We start from the raw sequence: 18,754 nt of genomic DNA, 5'->3' as shown, positions 1-18,754 counted from the left end.
GCATAGAATACAATGGTCCTTTTTCCTTTTTAAATACAAGTGCCATTGGCCTCAGTATATATTCCCCAAAACAAACACTATATCTAGAATACTTGTTTAAAAAAAAAAAAAAAATACAAGTGGTATGAGCCCGGTTCAAGATGGAGCCTAAATACCTACATTTTACATTGTTCAGTAATGCGACTTCACATTTGCAGGCTGCGCAGTTATGTCACATGCGGAGCTCGCTGATTCTGCACCCTTCCTTCAAAAACACAGCCCAGTGATACCCAGGGGTCATTGCGAGCTTCACTGCGTAGATATCTTCTTACCATGAACAAACATGGCATTTTGTGTATCTCCATGTAATGCTGATCTTCCATTTCACTACTTTTCAGTAGCTGTCGCCAATAATTACACTATGTTGCTGCACCCAATGGGACCCTGACCAACTTTTTTTAGGGTGAATTTTCACCTTACAGTAGGTGTGTGATAGAACTGCGAACCTTGTACACTGACAGCACGTGTGTTGGATGCATGTTGTATGGAATGGATGGATGCTGAGCTCACTGTAGCATAGCATGTTATGTTTTGAGAATTGAACTATGATCAAAAGCAATATATTTAACTGCTGTCTGTCATTTTTTAAACTTTAATATAAGTGTTGTGGTATACGTAAGTTGCAATGTCAACTTCAAATTAATGTTTTTGAGTGTGCAATTTTGTTGCATTTTAGGGACTTGCATATAAGTTAATAACTCATCACCAGGCCCACCTATAATTAGATTAGGTCAGGATCTTGGTCCTGATGAATGCTGAAGACCCTTTGAGACAAAGTATGGCATAATCATGTTTGACCACTGCACTGTGACCGAACGACATAATTACGTCCTTCGAGTCTGTGGTTTTTGTTTTTTTAATCTTACATGCACCCAAACGCTAAAAAAAAAACAATTTCTTTTTCTTTTTTAGCTATCCATAGATAATTTCAATAAATCTGGCCAAATCTATTTTCTATCATTACTCTAGAAAATTTTCTGTAAGGGGTTAATTGGTGCTTCTTTTTGACCTATACACATATGAGAAAAGGTCTTTAAAGTGCACTGCAAGGAGCCTGTTTGGCACAGTGGCGCATGACCCGATGATGAGGAATGCCAACTTGGTGGGAAAGGGTCTGTGCACCCTGAAAAAGGAGTACCCTTAGCTTCTGATCAGGAAATAATGGCCCACTAAATGTAAGTTTCTTTCCATCCTTATACCTAAGTTGCAGATACATTGTGTAGGTTCTCATTAATAAGGCTACTGGATTTGGGTAGGAGGATCACCTGGGTTGTGGGTACTGAGTACAACTCCACACCAGGTGACACCTGTCTGCCTAATCCGGAGTTTCTGGCTAACTAGCAGTGCCCCATCTCTGACCGAGATGATTGTGGAAACCGAGCTCATGGAAAGATAGACTCCCCAGGGAATTGTGGTACATCAGATCGCATCCCTTTCTCTCCGTTACCAAGATCTCACTCAGGCCAAGACAACGGAGGCAGAATATATTTAAATAAGCATTTATTAAAATATCTGTATCTTAGGTAAAAGCAGGTGCATGGCAATAAAGAGGATAATAAAAAGCAATAGGAGCAGGCATGTGACTAAAAGTGTAAAACATAAAAACAGTCCTACCATGCTGTCTAAACAGGAGAGTGGATCTATAGCCCCTCACCTACGCTAAGTATGAGCACAGCATTCTAAGCCTAATCTGCCCTTCGGATTTCCCCCGGGAGAACATAATCCCTCCTATCTGAAGAAGAGGCCTGAGGGCTAAAGAGACACCGTCCCCATCTGGTTCAGGGCTCGAATGTCTAAGCAAGTAGCTGTAGCAAAGCTTGCAGCGATCAGCATACAGTCGTGGTCATCTGGCTGGAATTTCACTCTAACGTATCTGGGACAAAGGGTTGTTTTCATAACAAAACAGCTGACATTCTAAGAAATGGTCCCAATGTATGAGTGTATTTCTGTGGATGCTGGAGACACAGCATACCATGTTTGTTGGCAGCTCTATCTGACTGTAGCCTTAGAGAAAGCACAAAGTGAACTACATATCCTACTATGAACGCAATGCTTTCCTAGGCGAAAGGATAATAAGATAGAGAGAAAATAAAACAGCACCGCAAATGACGCTATTGATAGAAAAATAAAGCCATGCCTTATAAAATGTAATAGGATTAAAGTGCACAGTGGCAGGCCTAGTTAGCTAAAACCACATGTTTAAACTATGGCTAAAATAGCTACACGACAGACTTTGCATAGTAAAGTAATTCATTTCTGTGACTTGTTCTGCATTTCTTGCTATTTCAAAACAGGCTGGTTCAGCAGTGGCCTTTGCCCAAAGTGTGAGCATGGTAGTGATGTGAAGCAGGAAGCCCCCAGGCAAGGAACATCTATAAGAAGGGCACACAAAATAAGTAGGCTGTCCCACTCCACAACCTGTTAACCTGTGGGGTAGTCCTTCCAGAGAACAGTGAGCCAGGAATAGGCAGGGTGAGCCTTAATCAAAGGGATCCACTGTCTCCTCTTCTGAACACTTTCTTCCTGACCTATTGTAGTGCCTTCTGGGATGTGTGAGAAGAGTCCTGATAATCACATTTGCTATCTAAGCTCTTAACAATTCTCCATCTTCAGGAAGCCGTGTAATTTGTCAGATACAGCATGGACGCTAGTGTTGCTATGATCACAGGCACCACCCACACTCCACATGTCTTCCACATGCAAACATGCACATGCAGCATCCATGCCATACATGATGGGCGAAGGTCACAGTTGTAGGGTGCAGGCAAAAAGTTAAGTTGCCTGCTCCCTAGGAGCTGATTGATAAAATCACTTTCCCTGCTGACTAAAACCGATATTCCTGCCATGCATATTCGTTTCCTCCAGCCCGGTGGTGGCTGGCGAGGAAGAGGAAAGCGTGTTACATATGCCCCTTCTACCTTAGAGCCCTGCTCTTGGTCTTGCATTGAGTTGCAAAAGGCATCATTAGACGCAAATGACGGTTGTGTGTGCTAAGGTAGGGGGCAAAAATACTGCAGCTTGCCGAGGTAATCTTGAGGCACAAGTGCATGCTTTTATGAGCCATACAGGGACCTTTCTTCGTCCCAACCCGCGCCCAAACGCTCTCCTTACAGGGGCTGCTCTGCTGACTCTACCCCTTTACACCTCCCTTGACACACCTGTTCACGGAGAGCCCAACATGCACAACTTAAATGCATTGTTGTATTCCTTGGTGCACGTCATCTCTAATGTTCTCCCACACAGACAAATTCGTCCTGATCACAGATATCATAACACATCCGCTACCACCATCACCAGTTCTAAATGTCTTAAATATTGTCAAAGATCAATCTGCCAAAGCAACCTTGGAAGGAACACCCCTCTCACACCAGTGACACATCACCTGCAAATCACATTGGAAGTGCCCTGCAAAGCTATAGATAAGCGGTCTCTAATGCGTATTTGCCTTCATCCAAGACCTGTGCTAACACAATTGTGTTTCAGAAAACCTGGCTCTTCTCATCCTCCATACAGCTAACTTAAAACAAGGATAAAACATCTTCACCTCGATAGAACAGAGAAAAACTGGTAAAGGTTCCATTTATCCACGATGTCTCCCTTAAATAAAAATTAATTCTTAATAAACTCCTCGTCATTCTAATGCTTCACTGTGGAGGCTACAAACATGACACCTAAACAGCTAAGGTTGAACATCATAAACCCTACCCACAGCAAAAGTTAGTTAAATGGTTTTCTTGATTTATTTTTTCTTTAACACTAATCAGCTGACTTCTTATGATAAGAGTTTCGTGGAAGAGTCCATCTTCAGTGGTAAAAAGTTGCAAACAACCATATCTTTCCTCTATCCTTCATTAGGAACACCTACTGTAAGATTACACCTTCCTAACCGTAGTATTCTCTCAACCTAATTTTAATAACTAAACCTTATACACAAATCTCGTATTGGATAGGTCAGACCACTGCTTCAGTCCTTTGGAAATCGTTACCACAGAAACCTTTCCTGATGTTAAACCAGAAACAGACATGGTAAAATCTAGAGACCTTAAACACTTGACGGCAAGCATTGACAAAGCCAACAGGTCTTGCTTTAATGTGCTAATGCATGCAGACACTATTCACAAATGTGAAAAGACTATTAATGCCATGTCTCCGTGTCTCTGTTTCTCCTATGTAGTTGTCCTGTTTTTTTATTTCCCAAGTTTGTGTAGCTGCTTTTGTGTGTGTGTGTGTGTTATTTTTTTTCGTATGCTTGGAGTGCTGGTGTCACTAGCACAGTAAGCTGGGGAATAAAAAATAGGGGACTGACAACAGGAGGCACAAAAATAATCTGATTGAGAGAGACGCGGCACAAATTGCCTGTGTTCATTTTTACATGCATTAGCATATTATAGCAAAACCTTTTGACTTTACCAATGGTTGTTTCTTCTCTAATTGTAATTTGTTTTTAGTTCATTTTAACTTCTAGAAGAATTATTATTATGTGAACTAATCTTACCTACTTGATTTCTGTTGACTCGTTTGGTTATCTGAGCTCGTTTTTTATAAGAAAATAAACTCACTGACAGCTTGTAATAATTAAGGAACCACGATTTGAAGTGTCTGATTATTATTCTGAACATAATTTTAGCCCAGCAGTACTGGTTTATTGTTGTGGCCTTTCAAAACACGCAGTGCAGTGCAACTTAAAAAGTTCAATGTTTTTATGCCCGCAGGCTGTTCTTTTACTGGGTTGCAAGTTTTATGTATGTGTAACACCTTGTGATGGTTTCATTCGAGGCTGAACCTGGAAATAGCAGTGTAACAGAAAAAACCTTGGCAAGAAACTAGACATTTAGGTCTTAAGACATAACACCTGAGGGTTGCACATCATAAATGTGCCTTAACGACACATATTTCACCACATTATAAAAAATAATACTCTACTGGACTGGAGTAAAGCATTCCCCTCATGTACAGTATGAAAGTACTGTGTCACTCCTGAGTTCCATGAATATATAAAGGCACTTAGCAGGCAGAACTATTCTAGTTTATGGTTGCACAACAATTCCTCATGGATTTATACATCCAGATTATTGATGGTTGTGAGTACTTTATTCCATATATAATCCATTATAAAATCCATATTGCCACAAAGCTTTACATTAGTTATTTCCATTATGGGTAGCCAAATGCTGTGATTGAACGTTAGAATTATGCAGAATTCCTTTAATAAACGCTATCCACATGCAACAACACTATCAGATTACACCTAATCTACTCAATTCCTTTGTCACTTCATATCCAGTCCCAGGTCTAGCAGCATAACCTTCTAAACCTCTCAATGTCATTTGCAGGGTAGATTACATATATTCGTGGTGTTGTAGTGCAGTGTAGCACTTCAAATTCTACTGACTGACAAAAGTAACAAGCTTTGGCAAAGCCAATAGGTCTCACATATGCAAGAGCTATTGGCTTTGCCAATGTGTTTTAGTCATGTTGTACTCCAGCATGGCTAAAAGTTAGTGGTATAGAGGAGAGTGGCGTGGAGTGCCGTTGAGGGTTGGTAAGTAGCGTGGAGTAGAGTGGTGTGATCTGTAGAGTGGAGGGGCATAGAGTAGAGTAGAGTGGAGTGACAGGGTGTCGTAGACATGGGTGGCATAGAGTAATGTAGAGCAGCACAGTGGAGTATTGTGTTGTAGAGTGGGGAGCGAAGAGTGCAGTGGTGTCAAAGCGGAGTAGAGTGTTGTGATGTGGATAGGAGTGCAGTAGAGTTGTGTGTAGTAAGTAAAGCGGAGTAGAGTGTCATAGAGTGGCATGGTGTAGAGTCGTGGAGGGGTGTTGAGTGGAATAAAGTCATAGATTGGAGTGTCATAGAGTGGAGGGTCATAGAGTGTCATGGAGTAGAGTGGAGGGTCATAGAGTGTCATGGGGTATAGTGGAGTGTCATAGTTACATGTAGTATAGTGGTGTACAGTACAGTAAAGTGTTGCAGAGTGGTGTAGTGTACAGTAGGGTAGAGTGAAGTGTCATAGAGGCATAGAGCGGAGTAGAGTGCCCTAGAGTAGAGTGTGAGTGGAGTGACGTAGAGTGGAAGGGCGTAGAGTAGAGTGGCATAGTATATAGTGGAATAAAGTCTCTTAGAGAGGAGTAAAGTGGAGTAGCGTAGCGTAGCTTGGAGTGTCCGAGTGTGGTGGCATAGAGTGTCATAGAGGAGTAGAGTGGCTTAGAGTGAAGTGACTTGGTGTAGAGTGTTGTGGAGCAGAGTGTCTTGTGGAGTATTGAAGCGTGTCCTAGAGTAGTGTGTAGTGGAGCAGAACGGTGTGGAGTGGCGGGGCATAGAGTGAGTGGAGTATGCATGGTGTGGTAGGGCACTGCTATTACAGACAAAACATTTTCAATTGAAATGACCATTAAATTTGTACAGATATACAGTCTAGGAATAAAACTATACAGCACACAAATGATAATGTGTGGAAATGGCATCACCTAGTCTATTGATTTGTTTTGATTGTATTAAAATATTTGTTTTCAGCACACTTCAGAATTACAAAAAATGTGCTTTATATGTGCTTACCTAATTCTGACATATTATGAAATACTTGCACAGTTCATTTACAGACATTTAAAATTTGTTGTGTGCTATAAAAATGCTTTTAGTAAATAAGTAAAATAAATGTGTAAAGAACACAGTCCCCAAAGGTGTCACGGTGCTAGCAAAACCCAGACACTGTGACAGGGGCAAGGAGAGCAAATGAAAAAGGTGATAAAACCCTACACCGAATCAAAGGGATTGTCAGATAAAGCCTCCAACTTTGAAGTCCGTGCAAGAAAAGTAAACACCAAGCTCCCCCAGAAGGCAGAGTCTGAACTCTGTCTTTATATTTTGTTCTCATCACATGTGCTATGCATTCAAAGACCTGATTACTGAAAGCAAGCACTCCGGGAAGAATAGAGTAAATAGGCTATGCTCCACAGGAGGGACAGGTATATATTCGGCAGCCTAAAACAAATAAAGCTAGCAAATAGCAAGGAACTGTGAGTTATAAACCACAATGCCAATGGTAAGCAATGAGCAGAATTAATTCCCAGGTAAACTTTTAGAATGACCCCAAGGTGTCTTTAGCTAACCAAACAGCTGCACCACCTTGTAGGCTTCAACCTAAAAACTACATTTGCAAAAACTACAGTGGCAAAAATGAAATTTTTGCTACAGTAAGTTTGTGCATATTTCTGTGTAAAATTGCATTCCACCTTATTATATTATAAAATATATGTAATTCCACTTCAGGTCTAAAATTTTGGCATAAAAATTACTGTGATCGGATTATTGTTCTCGAGGAAAATTAAGGCTGTGAGAATTTGTGATTAGTATCATTGAAGTCCCTTTCGTGTTGTTTATGTACCAGCACAGTGGCAGTTACTTTGCTCTGAAGGACCTTGCAACCGTTAGCCATGTCCTCTTTTGTGTTCAATGTCTTACTTACGAATGTTAATATTTTCCAGGGTTAAAACCTCATTCAATGCTAGATTAAATAGTGGATCGTACGTGCAGATTAGCATATCGTTTACACCACGTTCTCCTTTCGGTTTTCTTCTAATTTCTAGATCTATATAGCTAAGGTCCATAGACGCAGTATAGAAACCTACATTTGAGCATTTAAAAAACTTTGACATATACCTACATTGAGAACAAGACACAATAGAAAATGAACAATGAATTTACAATATACATATAATTTAGAGACATTTTGGAACAATTCAGAAACTATACTATGCAGCAAAAATGGAAATAATATGATAGTTGTTTTACTTTTACAGATTAGTTTAGATGCTAAAGAGATGCTTTTTCAGCATTTTCTTGAAGGGCAAGAGGCTCGATCAGGTTCCTGATACTGGAGGGAAAGAGTTCCAGGTGCTGGTTGCAGCACAGGTGAAGGGTTGATGCAATAAAAGAGTTATTTTAAAATTTCCAGATGTAGAGCGTCTTTCCTACTGAAATCACATTTTCCATGAGTGATGGTCAGTTTGATTGGGTAACGTGAGGTTTCTAGGTAGACAGCATTGTATTTCAGATAACAAACTTTAAACTAGATCCCTTGGTTGCTGGAGTATTTGTACACTCCTGTGCTGGACACGTCCCTCAATGTTTGCACAAGCCTTGTGCAAAAGTTGGAGGCACATTTTATTGACTTTTGTGATTCCTGCTATTAGTTGACATTTGTGACGTTTACTGTGTGCACCTTTTTAGGGTCAAGCCTGCTTCGCATGCGCTTACGAGTGCGTTTCGCTGAGCGAGACGCTTTAGGAATTAAAAGGGCTTTGAGCCCCGTCCACGTCACATCAGTGTCTTTCATTGGCTCGTGGGCTTGCCTGTTAGAATCTGCTTGATTTCATTAGTGGAAGGCACGCATACGTCATGCCTTTTCGTGGATAGCCCTCCTCGAGCACATCGACCAAGTACAGAAAACATGCAAGGCTCGCTGTTTTCCGTCCGGTTCATGGACTACTTTTTCTCTATTTTCCCAGCGCGATCTCGCTTGGCAGAAGTCAAGAGCTTTACATAATATCGACCCGTTACACACTTAATTGCACTTTTTCCGGTTATTGCACTTTTGCCGATAGGTTTCATGACGAGTGAAAAGTCCGGTTAGAAGTTTACAACGCTATCAGCTCTAACACAAGCGAACGCGAGACCCATTGCATTGCAAATGCTTGTTATAAATTATGTAGAGGTCAACAGGGCAGTTAATTATGATGTCCGTTGGAAGCCAGCTTACGTTTTACAAATCTGGAGAGATGTGGTCACATTTTTCCTTACGTAACACAAAACAGCTGTATCATGGGGAACAGCCTTGACTGGGGGGAGCAAGGACTGAGGAAGGCAAGACAAAATGGCATTCTTGCTGTAAAGGCGAGAGGTGACAAAAGCATGGACAGATGTTTGCAGTTACCGAGAAGCTTCTTGACTGAATGAAAAGAGTGAAGAAAAAAGATGGCACATTGGGCGGTACTGTTGATGTGAAGTGATGTAAATAAAGTGTGTTAATGGTGAATTACTTTGATTTTACTGTGTGAGAGAGGCAGGAACGAAAACCGAGCTGTTTGTGTTCACCTAGAATAAGATAAAAGTTGTTTCTGAATTTGGATATAATGATGAACTTCTTTCACATTCTTCATTGCGGTCCAGGAGTAACTTTGCACAGCGTCTACTTAACTTGCCTAGTAGAGGGATCCGCCCCTTGGTTTTAGGATCTTTGTGTTGGCTTTTAAATCTTATAGTTTAACTTCTCCTCTGCCAATTTGTGATGAAGGAGGTCAGTCATTCAGTGGTATCACTATCTCTGTTGCAGCAGATGCAATGGTACATCCCGCCGCTGCTACTGCATTCCGAGGCAGTGGGTGCATCGTGTTTGAATGGCCCTTAAATGACAGGCTGCCTCCCCTCCAGGATTCGACATGTGTGTAAATGCTCTCTGTTTCCTCGAAGGCTGGATACTTCTAAACAGGAGAACAGTACAGCACTCATAGTCTGTAGTGTAATGCCTCAACACGTGGCCGCGTCAGACAAGTAAAATAAAGGCAATTGGCAAACGGTACACTGGTAGGTTTAGCCTTATCACAGGCTGAGGATCTTAAGTTACAGCCTCTATTACTGTACAAGTTGTTTCCAATATTTCACAGGAACACGGATCTGCTGGGACCAGCAAAATTCTCTTATATTCTGGATGATGTACTTTTTGACACCACAATTTTATGGGGGTCTGCCATGGCAGAGAAAAAGATGGCTGCATAGGCACGCGGCTCCGCATCCGAACTCCCCCTGTTGGTGTCTGTACCGCTGCAGAGCACAAACAGTGAGAGGAACTGTGCATGCCTAAATTTGGAAAGCTTGAAGGATCACGCTGATTCCCCTTGTATGCTGATCAACAAGTCATTTCGAAATGTCAGAGAGGATAGCACATGCAGAATTTAGAATAAGCACTTTAGAAGAATACTTAATTATGATGAAGAAAGACTTGACAAAGTACAGAGCTGAGCGAAACCAGATAGTGAAATTAAGAGATGAAACAGAAGAGGAAACATTTGTATCTTTGGCAATCCAGAGGAAGTGGAAGATCAAGTAGGCTCCTGCATCACATTTTTACAGAAATGGATTCCTATACCAAGAGGTAGCAAATTCTGAAATCGACAGGGCTTACTGAGTACCTGCACTTGCAACATAAATCTCTGCATAGCTTGCTCCCAAGGCCCATTGTCTAAGCCGTTAAGGTACCAACATGTAGAACTTATACTACATCATATGTGCAGACATAAATTTGATTCATGGGAGAGCAAGAAGATCAGCATATCACAGCACCTTTCGAAGGTCACTGTGCTAACCCGGAAAAGTTTCTTGGCGATTCAACTGAAACTTTGCAGTATAAACATTCCTTTCTCTCTTGTAGAACTGGCTCGTTTCAGGATTGTCTACAAAGGAAAACCCTGGATCTTTGACTTTAAAGACTTGCTATCTTTCTCAAAGAATATTCAGGAATCTGACATGAACATCTCAAACTTACAAACATGAATAAAACAGAGACGCATGGTATGGATGCAGTAGTTGTCTTGTATGTGGAGTTGTAAACTGAAATTTGACTTTATGTATAATTAGTACTTGAAAAGGTTCAGTTGTCGTTGTCGGGACCTACACGGTAACAAATTATGCTTGAGCTATCGAAGATTACACTCGGAGGTTATCCATAGCAAATTTGTCTTGATTTGTTGACATTCAAAGTGAACTAATTTTTACTTAAGTTGTGTTTAAAGAAGACTATTAACCTTCGTGTAAAAGGCTATCGCTTGAATTGCTTAAGGGTATACAATGTTAACTATTTCAATTCTAGTTGTACAATCCTACAGTTCCATCTCAGTCGTATGACGACGATTCATTTATACAGTGTGTAAACATTAATTTATATGACTTACATATATGTTTTTTTAAAATCTTTTAATTGCGTTTTTATGAGGTTAACGTAAGAACAGTGAAACAAATTGACACACCTGCGGCAAACAGTTATACAGGACATTCAGGCATAGCAGACTTCACAACTGCCCTCAGCATTCAGTTCAAAGACCTGAAGTCTGTCCAGTGACCCAATATTTTATCAGAATTTCGGGGACAACTCCTGGCTTTGTGCTTTGTTTGCTCGGGTGGCATGCACCAGTCCGCTCCCACCTTCCAAAGTGACATGGTTGGAGAATTCCAACTTCCCCACAGCTGAGCTATATTTCTCTGAGCAACCATGAGGGCCACATTGCAGAACAATAATGTATATTTAGGCACAATTGATCCTTCCCTTATATGCAGCTTAGTCAACCTCTGATCTATGGCCACATATTCATCCGTGACCTCTGAAAGACAGCAGCCCTCTTGAGCCCAAAAAGGCTATAGAAAACTAAACAAAAACATATTTAAGTCACACAGGGCCAAACTTTGAGCTCAGACATGACAAAAAGTGTCCCCCAGTAATAAATCAGATTCATAAGCAAACATTTGCAAAGCCAAAAGGCTGGCAATGATCGCCGTACCAAGAGCTTGTTTTGTCATGGCTTATGCAAACTTCATTGTTGGTTGTGGCCCATAGAGTGCTGACCCGTGTTTCAGGATGGTCGACCCCCCCCTAGCATTTTTTTTTTAATCATGTCCCCCTGTGGGACAGCAAACATTTCCATAGGCAAAAACAATAGACCCCTTCCGGGGGTCAGACCACATGGAAAAAAAGGGGCAACTAATATATGTTTGCTTTTTATATAGTACAAAATCAACCCAGCAGTATTTGTGCACATGACCACCAGTCAGGAGCAGACTGGCCTATAGAGCAATCGGGCAATGTCCAATGGGCAGGTCAGTGTGTGGGCCAGTTTGTTAGCTTGTTAATGGTCTGTTCTATGGCCAAATAGGCAATTTTTTCACTGTTGATTTCCATAATATTACCACAACCTCTGCCTGTAACAAACATAAATGCATGCATTGTCCCATATCCTGCAAAACACCTAGGCAGCGTGGCTTTACAAATGCAAAACTGGCCATAGTGTGTTTTGGTGCCCAGGCCTTTTTTTATTTTTTTTTATTTTGTGTTGGCCCTGTGGATGGTTGCTCCCTCAGGTAATAGCAAACATCTATACATTTCTGAAAACTAGCCAATATTCTGAATTCAGCACGGAGTCATTTGTGTAGATCTTTCAAGGTTTTCCTAAAGAACCCAAGAGTTGAAATAAAAAATTATTGAAAATTAGTAGGACAAAACGGGCATTTGTGGCAACGTTTTTATTTGTAACTTCTCATCATGATGGCCGATTCACTAAAGCTATGTACCATTACATCTGCTAGACCCTTTTAGTTGTGGGGATGTGTAGGATTTGTGAGTTTTCCAAGAACTCAAGGTACCCAGAGACAATAACTGAGCTGCACCTTGCAATGGTTTTTCATTGTGTACTGGATATAGAGAAATTCATATGGTAAAATATAAATTGTGAAAAGTAGGTATCAAGATAACCTAAGCATTTCTGAAATGGAGACAAGATATGGAGTTTAGAAGCAGGGTTTATTTGCACATTTCAGAATTTATGGGCACCTGTACTAGCATGTGAATTGGAGGGTATTTCTCAAAATGGCTTCTTTATTACACACTGTCTTGTATTTGGAAGGTGTAAATGCAGAGAAATACGACTGGTAATAACATGTGTTCTACTATTCTGTGTTCCCCTAAGTCTCCCAATTAAAATGGTGCCTCACTTTTGTGGGTAGACCTAGTGCCCATGATGGGAAATGACCCAAAACGCAAATTTTCCACTGAAAACTGACCTGCTTTTTGCAAAGCGAGTAGCTGTGGAATTTGGTTGTAGCTCAGCTGGCATCTAGGAAAACCTAGCAAACCTGTAAATTTTTTTAAACTAGACACTTGGGGGAATCCAGGATGGGGTGGCTTGCATGGCTCTCACCAGGTTGTGATACCCAGAATCTCGTGCAGACCTCAAACTTTGACTAAAAATGTCCTCACATTTTTGTGATGGACATTTCTAGTATCTGCACAGCACCACAAACATCTTTCCACCCAGCATTCTCCTAATAAAGTCTTCTAACAAAAATGGTACCTCACTTGTGTGGCTGGGCCTAGTGCCAGTGATAGGAACTTACCAAGCACGGGCCAATGGGAGCCCTTGTGTGGAGACTTGTAATGACATTGTTTGGATACGTTCCTGTTGCTGGCGCTAGGCCCAATCACACATGCAGTGCAACGTTTTTGTCTGCAGAAGTGGGGCAATGCCGGGTGGCAGGAATTTTGTAGATTCCTGTGGATTCCGGAAGTGTGAGGAAATGTGTGTTTTTAGTCAGCATTTGAGGTTTGCAGGGCATTGTGGTGACAAAATGGTGTGGGATGAATGCAGAGCACACCACCCTGGACTCCCCCATATGTCTGATTTTCAGAACTGTCTGGGTCTAGCAGGTGTTTCCAGGTGGCCGCCTTCCCAAGCCCAAAATGTGCAGCTCTTCACCTTTGCAAGTGAGTTAATACTTGGAGTTTGCCAAACTCTCCTGGCCCATTTGTTAAAACAACACCCGAAAGAATCAAGTATCCTCTTGCTTGCCATTGGGATTATATGCTTTAGTCTTCAGGGGAGCAGAAAGAGTGTTTCCCCATTTTTAAGGGGGTTGGGGCATGGCCATGCCAAGCCCAAGTTGGGCGGCTCTCACTCCTACCAAAAAAAGTAATCACTATTGGGCATTCTGCCCCACCCCAGGGGGGTGAGGGGAGGACCAGATAAGGATATTTGCCCCCATCTGCCCTCCTGTGAGGTGGGAGGGGACAGAAAGACTGTTTCCATTTTTCTTTTGGGAGGGGGTGTGGTGGTATGGCATGGCCATGCCCATGCTGGGCAGCGCCCACGGATACATATAAAAAAGAAATGTAATCCCTGGTGTCTAGTAGGCTTCTTGAGAGGGGGGGCAGAAAGACTGGATTCCTATATTTTGGGGGGAAGGGGAGGAATGGCTCCCTTTTCTGCTCCCTAGGGGGTAGAATGACTGTTGGCATGTTCTATTTTGAGGGGGGGGACAAGGCACAGCCATGCCCATGCTGGGCAGCCACCACTGTTACAACCCCTACAAATAAAAAAGTAATCCCTGGTGTCTAGTGGTTTTCTGCCCCCATGGGTGCAGATCGACCTAAAAATATGGGCAATTTGTCCCCTTGGGAGAGAAAATGGACATAATAATGCCCCATATAAAAACGACCCTTACCCAGGGGGCTGCTCCCCGACATGTTTTAAAACAATTCCTGGTGTCCAGTGGTACCCCCTCCCCCCTTTAAAAATAAGGTCAATCTGCCCCGGGGAGGGTAAGAAAACTGCCAAAATGTTTTTCCCATTATGGGGAGTGGCCCTTGCCTAAGGGCTCCTCCCTGCTCCAAAAATAAATCCCTGGTATCTAGTGGGGCGGACCCCTGCTTGTGGATCACCCTCCTTGGGTGATTCGCAAGCAGGGATCCATGTGGGAAAAGGTACCATTAGAAACCGAGATTCTCCCCTTTCAAACGATACCTCTCCTGTGTGCTTAGGTGCTTGGGGTGGTCTGATAGCCCCATGAGCCCCGAAGCAGTGAAAGTTAAATGAGTCGATCAGCTCATTTCACTGTCACTTTCAATGTAGTAACATCAGCACGCCATGCGATTGATCATCATTACAATGGAAAAAAAAAGCCTTGGGTGGGTCCCCAGCTCCTGAGGCAAAAAAAAAAAAAGGAAATCTGATTAGTGGTCATGTGCAGAGGACAGAACATTGCATTTTCAGCACACAACCACCGTGGTTAAGGACGGAACAGTTCAGTCTTTAGCACCTACCTGGTTAATTTAACTTTTGTTTTTATCTTTACAAGTATGGACTTTAAATTCAAGGATGCAAAATGCTGCTTGCCAACATTTCCTGGAATGATTGAAGTGTCACATGTTATGTGAAGAACCTTTTATAAAGGGCACCTCTATATGTTCTCCCTATTGTACATCACCATGTGCTTTTGTATTACCCTGTAATCGATGAAGCACACACTACCATATGCTGATGAACTGACAGTACCAAGTGCTCACCTGGCACACAGGGCCCAGAGCGCACCTGGGGCCCAGGCCCTGGTTCCAGCGCTCTCCTCTGTTGCCCATTTCTGTACCTCATGTACGAATTTTAGTCTACGTGTGTCTGTTAGACTTTGTGAAAATGGATGTACTAGGGTGGGTTTTTGTGTAAGTTTGCCAGTGCTTGTTTATTATATAGGAATACTTCAGCTCTTTCTGTATTGTAAAATGTTTCACACTGATTTTTTTTTTTTTCTTCTCTACAATGTTATTTTCTGCAGGCAAGTTCCGGTCCCTTCAGAGTAGAGTATGATACCTTTGGGGAACTCAAAGTGCCGAATGACAAATATTACGGAGCCCAGACTGTTAGATCTACAATGAACTTCAAAATTGGAGGGGTGACGGAAAGGATGCCAGTAAGTAACTCTATCGCTGTATTATGTGAACTATTAGCATGTGTAGCGCTTTGTCTGCATTATCAGACCTCGAAGCCTTGCTACGTTTTTCTCTATGTTGTCATTAAACAGTACTGCTAGCGATCACTGTTTACTTTCTTCTTGTTATAGGACCTTACAAGAGTCCATAAACGCCTGATTTTGCCTTTGTTACTTGGAGGTTTGATAAATGCACAAGTTAATTCAGCACTGGTAGAGGGGTTTTCCAAGCCCCTAAGAAAATAAGAATTTATCATTTGAATGCTACCTGTTCACTAGCAACAATGCCATTATAAGCCTTTTACTGTAGTGTAGCACCATCTTGTGGCCTTTTAAGGTGATGCCAAAGGCAGCTCCCTACAGTTGCCTTGGTTACTTTTTGCTGCTTGAGCTATTGTGTTTGTTTAACTCAGTTGAAAAGGCCTATTGGGAGCTGAAGAACACTGAGCACGTTTGCTGCAGTGTGACTGTGGCATCACCCTCCTTCCACATGCTGTGTGCATGTTGTAAAAAAAAAAAAAATAGTAGTTTTTACCTACACATCAGCCGTAAAGCACCAGTCCTCACACATGGCGCAAGCCTTTTTTTTGACCCCTTCCTCCTATGCCAAATAAGACTTTCTTCCTTTATTTCCTTCCATTATTTCGCTGTATTCTCGAAAAATATCTTAGTGATTAGTGTGCAGAAACAGTGCCCAGCATGTTTGTAGTGTTCGTTATCAGTTGTTGTCAGTTCAAATACCACAGCATTCAGTTCCATAAAGTAACTTACTGAATCTGGAGCTCATTTTGATACTGTTTAATGCCTTTTTGAGACTTGGAAAAAAGGAACTAAAGTGCATTGCGCCCCACCTCCCGCCAAAACAGAACATGGTGATTTTAGTTAGGGCAGCCCTTGTTATCTGGATGCTGGTGCAAATTTAGTTTTTTGCTATTCTTTCTCTACATCACCGCACAAACGAGTCTTCTCAGCTGCCCACCACAAGGCAACCGGATTTTTAAGCTGCTTAGTCTCTAAATTGCTGCAGGGCTTTTATGTGCTGTTTATTTTTAATGTGTGGAATATACACAAAAGTGAATGCATAATTATGAATACAAGCGGTTTATCATTGCAGATTCCAGTCATAAAAGCTTTTGGCATCTTGAAGAGAGCGGCTGCTGAAGTAAACCAAGATTATGGTTTGGACCCCAAAATTGCCAGTGCAATAATCCAGGCTGCAGAAGAGGTAGGAGAAATTCAAATTTTAAGTATGCACACAAAAAACAATCAGAGAACGTTGCTCCACAAATCATTAAATTTACTAAGCATCCACACTGCTAGTTGTGTATTGTGCATTCGCTTCATTCAGACATACATTGAGCTTACTTTGGGAGGTGATAAGATTCTGAAGGCAAATAGGATTAATTATCTAATTGGAAGGCTTAGAACACCCTGTCCGCTTAATCGAGTATCCTTTCCACTCGGAAAAGAAATGAAAATTGATAGCACGCCAACAAAAGGAGAGCGTGAGCCCAACTTGATAAGTGGTAGATGGTAAATGTAAAATGGCCTTCTTATTAGGCATCTTTTCTGCTCATCCGCTGACTTGTCATCACTTGACCTAATCTTGGCATACTGACCCATACCAAGCTCCGGGATTCACCTTTTCCATAAGATTGATGGAAGGGGAAACTGTGGAGACATTCCACTTCTGCAAAAAAGTGGTCTTATGCTTAGAAACAACAAAGAAATACTTTGTTCCCTTTGTGGTGGATTAGCAGCTGCAGCTCTGGCACAAATAAACTGATCATTATTTGATTTTGAGCACCCTAGTGAACACCTACAAAAGAGATCCTCCAGCAGAATAACACTCTTTCTTGGCCCTAATAGTGATGGCTAGAAGACATATCAGATGTTGGGTTACCTCTGCATTTTTGAAGTCACACCCAGTAGATATTCTGAGCCCACAAAACAAAACCAACCTTTTCAGAGAAATGAAAAGCTAGCAGGTGTGCATTAGGGATGCTAGGACTCCGTGAGGTTTGTTACAGATCCCTTACTTCTGCAGGCGATATAGCAGAGCTCCATTCAGAACCTACCGATTCAGTACACACGTTTTTATTTTATACTTAATTATAATTTATTATGTACTATTCTTTTATTTAAAAAAAAGGAGAAAACAAATATCATTATATCTCCACAATCAGAATGGAATGAGTGAAAGTTAAAAAAACAAAAAACAAAAACCTAACTGCTTATTTAGTGTGCTCACAGTTTGATGTATTTGTGTAAAATATGTCATGTTTGCTGGGTCATGTAGAGCCCCCTGCATATCTGTATGCAAGTAGGCTACAAATCAGATGCTTGGTTTTTAATATCTCTCACGTTCAATAGACCAGTTGGTCCAATTGGAAGGACCCTTTATTCCTTTTTCATGCGCTGAGTTTTATGGAGTGAGTGGTGGCCCCTCTGGCCCGAATGGTCCAGCATTTCTTAAACAGAACAGAAAACGGTGCTTCCAATAGTCCATTGGGAAGGATGCAGAAGCTGCTGCTTTGGTATCTTTGGAATTCCGCCAGGGCAGAACTTGTACCAAGTCAGACGGCAAGCAGACTTTCAACCGGTGTGAACGGAAAAATCCTTCTTTAGGAATTCCAGTTTATTCAAAAAGTGGTTTATTAATTTGGGAAATGGGTGCCCTCACCAACCTAAAGAAGACTCTCTGATTAGGTCACAGCACAGTTACGAAAATAACGCTATTTCTAGACGTAATGGGGTAGGCAGCAGGCAGTTAAATGAGTGTTAAGTTCTACCAGTATCAAAGAATTTTAAAGTCAAGAACACAACATAATAAGATGCCTAAAACAAATTACGAGGATAGAGAAAAACATAATAAGCAAGTGGTTAGACTGTGTTTAAAATAAATATTTATTTATCATTTTTTACCATTAAAATCATTAAATATATATATATATATATATATATATATATATATATATATATATATATATATATATATATATATAAAATATATATGTTGACGTTTGAATAATTTATTTTCTTTCCTCTGGGTCTTTAAGACTCTACCTTATTATTTTCTAGGGAGGGTGTTGCAGCACCTGTGAGTTGGCATGTGTGGTGCTGGACTTACTTCACGTCTGAGCTGGACTACATTTACTGATTTGGGTCCTTTTTGGCTGTAGTAATTATGGAAGTGCA

The 18,754-nt window shown here is 41.3% G+C and overlaps 1 protein-coding gene across 1 annotated transcript in view; it reads left to right on the top strand.

The window, feature by feature from the left end:
• FH (fumarate hydratase) overlaps positions 1-18,754 on the top strand; it is a 133,343-nt gene that overhangs the window by 15,500 nt on the left and 99,089 nt on the right. Inside the window, exons 2-3 of the mRNA XM_069234690.1 lie at positions 15,404-15,538; positions 16,671-16,781. Of these exons, the coding sequence (XP_069090791.1) occupies positions 15,404-15,538; positions 16,671-16,781 (246 nt within the window). The remainder of the gene's footprint in view (positions 1-15,403; positions 15,539-16,670; positions 16,782-18,754) is intronic.

Source organism: Pleurodeles waltl, chromosome 5 (assembly GCF_031143425.1).
Source record: "Pleurodeles waltl isolate 20211129_DDA chromosome 5, aPleWal1.hap1.20221129, whole genome shotgun sequence".
NCBI lineage: Eukaryota > Metazoa > Chordata > Amphibia > Caudata > Salamandridae > Pleurodeles > Pleurodeles waltl.
The sequence above is the reverse complement of the archived record's forward strand: the minus strand, read 5'-3'. Positions and strand labels throughout refer to the sequence as shown.